Below are 10,388 nucleotides of genomic sequence, written 5' to 3' on the forward strand. Positions count from 1 at the left end.
TTAGGCGAACAACAGATCAAATCTTTCCCATCACACGTTCATAACTTCCTCCCAGAACTCCACACACAGTGCAGGAAACTTCCTTTGACCTTTTAAAACACAGATCAGGCTGCTGCCAGCACCAGTCAAAGAGCCAACAATTAAACATTAAAAAAGAAGCTGTGGAATGTCGTGTGGATCCATGATGTGAACGTGTTTCTCTTTCTCCAGGATTTAGGAGCTAAAACAGACAGATTTTAATATGTTTCGTTTGTTTGACAGCTTTTCGTCATCATCAGTTTTCTTTCCTGTGAGTTATTCACTCTCTTTTGGTCGGGCCTCAGGGTGCTTTCCATTATGTGAAATTCAGATTCCTGACATCCCTGCAGCTCCTGCGAACCGGACGTCAGAGGTGTGACCAGAATGGCATGTGTGTGTGGGCAGTTAGCTCATCTGGGGGGGCAGAAAACAATACCTGAAAAAAAAAAATCTGTGGAAAATCACTACTACAACTTCAAACATAATAATAATAATTCAATTTGGTAATGAAAATATGGCCACACTAGCATAAATCATGACCATCAATTTTGTTAACAGTGTGGAATTTTTTTATGAAGTTTTTTTTTGTTGTAAAGAAATGTAGAACTTGTACGATGCATGCAAACGCACCATTACAACGCTTACATTTAGCTTTTGTTTAACATGCTCCACATTCTCCATTGAGGGTTTAAATTCAAGTAGATTCTTGGGGCAAGACATCCAGCCTACTCCCTTTTTTTTCAGCAGCAAGGGGTTAAGCTTACGGAGGGGGGGGAAACACAATAACAAAAAAAAAAAATAAAGCTATAATCTTTGCAGATATATGCTTTTTTTAAATCACCACCTGCATTTATTCTATCAATACAAGACACAAACAGAGATAATAAGTCGTGGCCTTTTTTCTGACCAGTTCTTTGGATGGACGGGGCATTTCTCAGGGAGGACTTGTTCCTGGGGGGGGCAGTGCCCCCCCCCCCCTCCGTAGCCACGCCCCTGCCGGATGTGCGCCTCGGAATGCACGGACGCGGGCGCGGCCCGCCACGTGTCGGCACGTTTTCACCTCAGACCGCCCTGAGGGAACCGGTCTGAGCTCCTCCCACCCCACAACTCTTCCTCAGAAACTGAACGAACAAAAGCACCCTCAGTCACATGACCGCAGGCGTGTTTTCCATCGCTTCGACGCCGCAGAGCCCCGCGGGCGCTGATGACATCACTGTTGGTCGGAAAAAAGGAGGTTAAAAGAAACCAGGCTGACGTCGCTTCCTGTTGCGTCAGGCCCCGACCAAAGTACCCAGCATGCCGAGCAGCAGCAGCAGCAGCGTGAGGTGTGGCAGAGTGAGGCGTGCGGCGGCGGTGACAGGCGTCAGGTGGACGCCATCTCTGTCTGAGATCATGTTCTGGGCGTCCTGAAGCGCGCCGACGGCGGCCATGCTGGAGTTCAGGTCTCCGCTGGTGGTCAGGTCAAAAACGCAGGCTTGGTAGTAGACGTCCCGAGCAGGAAGTAATCCGGCGCAGTGGGCCTCTGCGCCGACGGCGGCGGACGTGAAGGAGTCTGGCGGCGGCGGGCGGAGCGTGTTGAGCCTCTGGGAGGCGGGGCACCCCCAGACGCACAGCTGCAGGTCCTGTTCCGGGCCGAAGGCCTCCACAACGCCACGCGGCGAGAGGACCGACAGGCCGAGGGAGCGGCCGGTCTGACGCACCACCAGCAGCGTCCCGATGTGAGCCGCTCGGATTTCCACGTGCCGGCCGGGGTTCTGCGTCCTCACCGTCAGGCTACGGTAGCCTTGCCGCTCGCCGCTCCACACCGAGCCGTCGGTGAAGGCGGCGGGAACATCGTCGAGCTCCGCCTGGTACAGCTGCTGATCGATACACTGCCGCCAGTTCTTAAAGATGATGGTGATCTGACAGAAATACGAGATGAGACTTCAGAATTAACGTGTTAACATCGTTAACAAACGCCTGCAGATTAAAAAGAGTCAGATGAAGTGAAACTGTAAATGGGAAAAATCCTGAGTGTGACCTAAAGTTTATGAAGATAGTAAATTTCATCACCTGATTTGCATGTGGTGACGTCACTGATGACATCACATTTCCACATGGAGCCACATAGCTGCGTGAGCTAACGGTAAAATGCTTCCTGTTAGCTACATGAGCTAACAGCCAGACACTTCCTGTTAGCTGTATGAGCTAACGGTCAAACACTTCCTGTTAGCTACATGAGCTAACGATCAAATACTTCCTGTTAGCTGCATGAGCTAACGGCCAGACACTTCCTGTTAGCTGCGTGAGCTAACGGTCAAACACTTTCGGTTAGCTGCATGAGCTAACGGCCAGACACTTCCTGTTAGCTGCATGAGCTAACGATCAAACACTTCCTGTCAGCTGCATGAGCTAACCGCCAGACACTTCCTGTTAGCTGCATAAGCTAACGGCCAGACACTTCCTGTTAGCTGCATGAGCTAAAGGCCAAACACTTCCTGTTAGCTGCATGAGCTAACGGCCAGACACTTCCTGTTAGCTGCATGAGCTAACCGCCAAACACTTCCTGTTAGCTGTACGAGCTAACGGCCAGACACTTCCTGTTAGCTGCATGAGCTAACGGCCAGACACTTCCTGTTAGCTGCGTCAGCTAACGGCCAAACACTCACCTTGGTGAGTACTGTGGGGTACATCCCGGCCCTTGCTGGCGAGCTGGTGGCCTGTATGTACAGGTATTCGTTGTCGATGACAGGCCACGCCCCCTGCACGGCACAAGTCTGGAAGTCATTGTTGAAAGTTCGAATGTGCGGGTCACCGAACACGCTGCAGTGCAGGTACTCTGGGGCCCGGGCCTCTCTGCCGGAGAAGCTCCTCTCGTAGAGGCAGGCGTCCCCTGACAGCGTGCCCTGAGGCAGGGGCCGCGGCTGGGCCGTGGGGCCCGCCCGGGGGCAGCGATGCTGGATCAGCAGGTCCTCGATGCCCTGGACCGCAGAGTGGTACACGAGGTCACCTCGACACACCCGCGCCATCTTCTTCGTGCACATGGCGTAGGAGCGCAGGGCGCTACAGTAACCGGCGTTCGCCGTCTCTCTGAGACCTGCTGCACCGCCGCTGCCGCTTCCGCCGCCCAGGTCCAACGTCGCAGACACAAAGTCCGAGTTACACTTCAGGATACGACAAGTAGCTGTGACTGAAGAGAAGAAGGAAGAGATTCAAATGTAAACCTCATCTCTAGCAGGAATCATTAGAAAACAACAGAAAGACATCTGCAGTTTAACGCTCACTGGGAAGCCAGTCAGGTTTTTATTTAATGATCACAAAACGGAGGAGCCCTAACAAACGTCCAAAACGCTCTGAAAAATGAACTGTTAAATACCTGGTAGACATTAGCAGCCATCTTAGTGAGCAGTTTAAACTTTGCTGCCCTGTGATGGTCAGGTCCAGGAGTTAAACCCAGCCCCCCCCTCTCCAGCTTCTCCTGGAGGATCCTGAGGTGTTCCCAGGTCAGATGGGATGTATAATCCCTGCAGAGAGTTCTGGTTCTGACCCGGTCCCATACAGTTCTCTTTTACTGATTTTCTAATAAGCTAACGAGACCAAACTAACCAGTTTTCATCTCAATGGCTTGCGGTTTGTCCAGCCTGGCTTGGATCTGCCTCCAGAGGTTGTGATATTTTACCACAGGTGTGTGTTCGTACCTTCAGGTGAACTCAGGTGAAGTAGCAGCAGAGCCAGGTGGACACAGCGTCTCCACGGTGAAGGTGTTAATGGCTGAAGCTCCATCATCAGGCCGACCTCGCAGGCGAGCACAACTCTGAAAGACACCACAGGTGAACGTCACATTGACCCGCCTTCGTTAACCACCGTTACCCTCCACGGTGACGCTCCCAGTTTGTTAATCAACGACCAGCTGATGTGATCATCTCTGTAAATGATGTCGTCATTTTCTGTTAATCGTGGTTCGTATTGACCACTCTCAACTCAAACAGCAGCAGTGATTTCCTTCTCTCATAAAGGGGTGGCAGGACACAGACTTCAGAGGAGTAAAAGCAAACTTGGTTTAAATACAAAAAACAACAAAAGTCAAAACAAGGCGCGGCTGAGCTGGATGACGAAACTAGACTGTGGAACAAAACATGAGATGACTGTGACAAAAACAAAAGACATGACATGAAAAACACTTAAAGCAATACTATGTAACATTTCTACCTTAAAATAACAGCTTGAAAAAAATTGTGCGGCTAGAATGAGGTTTAATATTACGATCGGCCTGTCTCCTATGCCCTTCAGGGGTCTGAGTTGGAAAAACTGCGCTATGTAACTTTGCTGGAGCGGCCCGGGAGCTGAGCGGAAGTACTTCAACTTGCTTTCTGGCACACCTACCGCAAAAACAAATAGACCCCTCTCACGCTCCCAGGTACATTTGATTACTCTTACCTTCTCGGTCGACATAGCTTGCACCTTCTGACTCCTCGCCGGTTTGTCAACAAACGTGAAACGTGAAAGTGAAAGGGTGTTGTATTTACGACAGTGTAACCGTACATTACCTCCAAGCCTGTAGGGGGAGCTCCAGAGTGGGCTTTTTGAAAAGATACATTGTATTGCTTTAACTTGGACTAGCGTGGCGTGAATAGTGAAATCGGGGTAAGGAAATCACAAACTGAAAGGGGAAACCTGGAAACTAGATACTGAACAGGGTGATTGGTAAATGGGTGCAGCTGATGACAATGGACACAGGTGACGTGAGTGAACTGATGACCAGAACATGGGGACTGAGGGAAAACCACTGGCAAAACGAAAACATGGCAAAACATAAGTAAACATGACCAACATATGATAAAACACCAAACTAAAAACATGGGGAAAACCCCATGAACGTGAAAGAGCCCCCCCCCCCCCCCTCTCAAGGGATGGATCCCAGACAACCATAAAGTGGGTGGGAGGGAGGGGCTCGAAACCGGAGGTGGTCTGGCGGACGGCCAGACTTCCGGCAATAAATCTGCAAACGTATGTCATTGATATAATTTAATAAAATGCAACGTAACTTGACGTCGCCGATCGTCATTTCCTGTCAAAACGGCAGTTTCAAGCTAGCTACAACGAGGGTAGGTTCACTTCCTGTTTTCAAAACAAAAGCACCAATTGTATCGTAATGGCTTTCCCTATGATAAAAGGCAACGGGTATTTTATTTTGTGAAAATAACCGGAAGTGCATTGCTCACTGCGGCTAGCTTTAGTAGCGCTGAATTCGTGGGAACAAAATTGTAAACAGCCGGTATTTTGTCAGGTTTTCAACACGTTGGGGATCTAAACGACTACTTTCTCACCTGAAAATGTTTCAAATGTTGCTAAAGTTTACAGAGTTTAGAGCTTAAGGGAAATCAGCTTCAGGCCGGCTGATTTCGGCTCGGGCAGGAGCGAAATGCATTGTGGGTAAACGCTCTGCATACTGTCTGATCGATGAGTATGCAGTATGTAGTATGTAGTATGTAGTATGTAGTATGCAGTATGCAGTATTCAGTATGTAGTATGTAGTATGCAGTATGTAGTATGTAGTATGTAGTATGTAGTATGCAGTATGCAGTATTCAGTATGTAGTATGTAGTATGCAGTATGCAGTATGTAGTATGTAGTATGTAGTATGCGGTTTTGAACACAGCCAGAGACTTCCACCAAAGGCTCTACCACCTGACTGTGTTTCACCAATCAGACGTAGCCGTGCAGTCTGGTCACGTGACCGTACTCGATCTCAGCGGCGGGACGGGTTAGCTTTAGCATTAGCAGTCGTAGCAAACAAAGAAAGAAACAGGTGAAAAATGTCAGAACCAACGGTGGGAAATGAAGACGCAGACGAGGCCTCATACTGAAAGCATGTTTACCTCACAAAGAGTGAGAAACAGCAGCTACATTATGTGTCTTCTGTGTCAACCAAAACAAACGCACATTTCAGCAGAAACTCAACATCTAACTTGAGGAAACATGTAGCGCTAAGTTTCCTAAACTCGTTTTTCCCCCCATGGATAGGTGAATGTTTGTTTTTTAGCTTACATATGTTTTAAGCATTTCCTAAGTCTCTTTTATTTTTTATTGAAGTTCTTGAATTTACCTGGATTATTTAATTTAAGCTATTTTGTAATTAATTAATTCATTTTAATTTATTTTATCAATTGGATGAACTCTAATTTGCCTAAAGATGATTATTTAGTATTTTTGTCTGTCTGATTGAATGCTTGTGTTAACAAATAAATCAGACGTTACTCAACAGTTACTCAGTACTTGAGTAGTTTTTTCACAGAGCACTTCTTTACTCTTACTCAAGTAATTATTTGGATGACTACTTTTTACTTTTACTTGAGCCATATTATTCTGAAGTAACAGTACTTTTACTGAGTACATTTTTTGGCTACTCTACCCACCTTTCTAAACCCCTTTTCAGGAGGGAAACGCTCTGAGTGGGCTCAGATTTTTTCAGGATCGATACCAAAGGAAAACGAGCCCAAACACACCCCAGAGCTCTGAGAACCGAACAGTTTTAAGACTTTACGACTCCCAGTAGAAACAAAAGATGAGCTTTTCTGATGAAGTAAAGCATCAGAGCCGTTTTATCTTCTTTTACTTGAATGATCAGCTGTGACCTACCTGCTGAGTCACTGCTGGCCTGGACTCACATCTTTTCCTTTACGAAGCACATGTTTGTGTAGCTGCCTCTGTGCTTTTCTGGGTTGACACTGACCTGTTTCTCTCTCTGTGTGTTGTAACATGGACTCTCATCTGTTTGCCTGTTTTTTTTTTTTTTTTTTACTCCATAAAACAAACCTCAGAGGGCAGGAGGCGGAGCTTGTAGTGACATAATCGCTGGTTCTGCCATCAAACAGATCGGCAGATGAATCTCAACACTTCGGATGATGTGAGAAACTGGTTCTGATGGAGGTTTCTTCCTGTTTTTTCCTCCCACAGTCGCCTTTTCTTAGCTGGGAAACACTTTTCTTCTATGAACACAGTCGGATCTTAATGACTTTTATTTAATGGCTTATAATTGAAGTTAATAGTTTCCACTTTGACAGACTGCAGTCAGCTGACCTTCAGTTAACAGTGTTATCCATTTCTCACTCACTGCTGCTACCAGCTGCTGGATCAGGGGTTCACTTAGTTTCTCACTCACTGCTGCTACCAGCTGCTGGATCAGGGGTTCACTTAGTTTCTCACTGCTGCTACCAGCTGCTGGATCAGGGGTTCACTTAGTTTCTCACACACTGCTGCTACCAGCTGCTGGATCAGGGGTTCACTTAGTTTCTCACACACTGCTGCTACCAGCTGCTGGATCAGGGGTTCACTTAGTTTCTCACTGCTGCTACCAGCTGCTGGATCAGGGGTTCACTTAGTTTCTCACACACTGCTGCTACCAGCTGCTGGATCAGGGGTTCACTTAGTTTCTCACTGCTGCTACCAGCTGTTGGATCAGGGGGTTCACTTAGTTTCTCACTCACTGCTGCTACCAGCTGCTGGATCAGGGGTTCACTTAGTTTCTCACACACTGCTGCTACCAGCTGCTGGATCAGGGGTTCACTTAGTTTCTCACTGCTGCTAATGAATATCGAACTGAACGATAAACAGGAAAGATCAAAATGGAAAACAGTGAGTCAGTTTTTAAGCTCAGAAGGAGCGAGATAAACCTAACTAAGTTAAAAAAAAATTTAAAAAGTGTTTAAAACCATTTAAATGACTGTTTTCATCTGTTCATTTGATCATCTGATGTAAATAATTCAAATTTAAGGGCCGTGAACAAAGGAAAGTTTAGTGATTCCTGAGTTAAACTGAGCCTCGACTGCAGTTTCACTGGGATAAATCCACCTTAAACGGGACTAAAGGTGTCGGATCAGAACCTCAGACATGGGCGTCACACCCGTGGGATATGGGGGTGTTTCGACACCCCCACTTTTACAGCAAGATGATTTTATCCCCCCCACATTTTCCAAAGGTAAACCCGTTTGCCCCATGGATGTATTATATTAACGGTTAGCCCTCCCTCGTAGTGCACCAACATAAAATGTGTTTTAAAGACTTTATACCCTCTTTAGAATAGTTCCATCCAGATTTGAGCAGTCTAACTAATGTAGTTTCCATACAGGACCTAGTTTAGGGTGATGAGAATACAAAAAAAAAGAGTAAAATGGCCCTGTTCTGCATTTTCACAAATCAGATAAAGGTTTCCCAAATCCCAAACAAGGTTTTAATGAATCTATAGCCTCTTTAGAATAATTCCATCCAGATTTCAGCAGTCTAACAATTGTAGTTTCCATACAGGATCTGATTTAGTGTGATCAAAATGCAGTAAAATGGCCCTGTTCTGCATTTTTACAAATCAGAAAAAGGTTTCACGAATCCCAAACAAGGTTTTAATGAATCTATAGCCTCTTTAGAATAATTCCATCCAGATTTGAGCAGTCTAACAATTGTAGTTTCCATACAGGATCTAGTTTAATGTGATCAAAATGCAAAAAAATGCAGAAAAATGGCCCTGTTCTGCATTTTTCCAAATCAGAAAAAGGTTTCACAAATCCCAAACAGGGTTTTAATGAATCTAAAGCCTCTTTAGAATAATTCCATCCAGATTTGAGCAGTCAAACTATTGTAGTTTCCATACAGGACCTAGTTTAGGGTGATCAAAATGCAAAAATACTGTGAAATGGCCCTTTATGCCCATCCATTTAATTCGCGAATCGGATGCCAACTTCAGCGTCGTGTCTCTGGGCTTGATGTGGCACTCATGTGCCCCCCCTGGAACATTTAAAATCACTGCTCCACCCCTGACCTCAGAGCTCGCACACCGTGTCACGTCTGATTTTTGCATTTAAAAAAGGTTAAAAGGCGTTAAGGCGTGCAAACATTCTGTGTTTATTTCAGCCTCTTACCTCCAGCTGATCCAGGATCAGAGTCCGTCCATGGGCTCAGTCTGTCCGAGGAATGGCCTCCGACCGGGTCTGTCCAGGACTCTGAGGCTCAGAGTGTCCACAGCTGACTGGGAGCTTCGGGCGTCTCTAAATAAATCACCAACAGCCACCTGCTGCACGACAACTGTCACACACACACATACTCTGCAGCAGTTTATTTTTATTCAGACCTCCAGGAAGTCGAACTCTATTTGTAACCTGCTGTCGCCCCGTTTAACCGAAGCAGAAACTTCACCTCCTGTTAAATCCTGAGAAAACTCGACAAACTCTTTATAAGTTGCGACAAAATGCTCAACAAATCATCCACAATTAATCTGTGATGGAAGAGTTTGTGTTTGATTTGAGCTCGAACTGCTCGTCGCAGGATAAAGCGTCCGAATGCAGAGAAACTAACTCATCAGGGAGGCACTAAAACATGTATAAAATCTACCAAATACAGCAGCAGTTCAGCAGCATCCTGAAGCTTTCAGAGTTTCTCTTTGGACATTTTCTGCTTCTTCCCTCATCTTCAGTCCAGTCCTTGTACCTGAGCATCTTCAGAGGAATGTGTTTTTTTCTTTGTTAAGTCACTTGATTGATTCATTTTTATTTTCGAACATGTATAAAAAAGAAAATGTATGTAACTATTTGTACATACAAAGAAGAAAATAATAATAAATAAATAAAAAAATTCAATCACATAAAGTGCTAATACATAACAAAACACCACACATTGTTCGAAAAAGGAATGGGAAGAAGTACAATACTTTTTTAGTTTCCCACCGACAGTTTCCGTCTGCTTCTGCTAAGTCTGACCGTCTGCCAGATCGGTTCCTGCCACCACGTCAACGGAAGTCTGGCCGTCTGCCAGATCGGTTCCTGCCACCACGTCAACGGAAGTCTGACCGTCCGCCAGATCGACTCCTGCCTCCACGTCAACGGAAGTCTGGCCGTCCGCCAGATCGGCTCCTGCCTCCACGTCATTGGAAGTCTGGCCGTCCGCCAGATCGACTCCTGCCTCCACGTCAACGGAAGTCTGGTCGTCCGCCAGATCGGTTCCTGCCTCCACGTCAACGGAAGTCTGGCCGTCCGCCAGATCGGCTCCTGCCACCATGTCAACGGAAGTCTGGCCGTCCGCCAGATCGGCTCCTGCCACCATGTCAACGGAAGTCTGGCCGTCCGCCAGATCGGCTCCTGCCACCATGTCAACGGAAGTCTGGCCGTCCGCCAGATCGACTCCTGCCTCCACGTCAACGGAAGTCTGGCCGTCCGCCAGATCGGTTCCTGCCACCACGTCAACGGAAGTCTGGCCGTCTGCCAGACCGGTTCCTGCCACCACGTCAACAGAAGTCTGGCCATCCGCCAGATCGGTTCCTCCCACCACGTCAACAGAAGTCTGGCCGTCCGCCAGATCGGTTCCTGCCACCACGTCAACGGAAGTCTGGCCGTCCGCCAGACCGG

General features: G+C 46.9%; 1 protein-coding gene across 2 annotated transcripts; it reads right to left on the reverse strand.

Annotated features, from left to right (window-relative positions):
- Positions 1-992: 992 nt before the first annotated feature.
- hjv (hemojuvelin BMP co-receptor) lies at positions 993-8,997 on the reverse strand. 2 transcript variants are annotated; one of them, XM_075466857.1, is made up of 4 exons: positions 8,910-8,997; positions 3,696-3,811; positions 2,667-3,187; positions 993-1,919 (listed from the first exon to the last, which is right to left on the reverse strand). In XM_075466857.1, the coding sequence occupies exons 2-4, from the start codon at positions 3,781-3,783 to the stop codon at positions 1,290-1,292; spliced, it is 1,239 nt and encodes a 412-aa protein (XP_075322972.1). In that variant the 5' UTR covers positions 3,784-3,811; positions 8,910-8,997; the 3' UTR covers positions 993-1,289. The 2 variants fall into 2 exon arrangements, with proteins under 2 accessions (XP_075322972.1, XP_075322973.1); XM_075466858.1 differs by lacking the exons at positions 3,696-3,811; positions 8,910-8,997 and adding an exon at positions 3,374-3,434.
- Positions 8,998-10,388: the final 1,391 nt, after the last annotated feature.

This window comes from Odontesthes bonariensis, chromosome 5 (genome assembly GCF_027942865.1).
Source record: "Odontesthes bonariensis isolate fOdoBon6 chromosome 5, fOdoBon6.hap1, whole genome shotgun sequence".
Lineage (NCBI taxonomy): Eukaryota > Metazoa > Chordata > Actinopteri > Atheriniformes > Atherinopsidae > Odontesthes > Odontesthes bonariensis.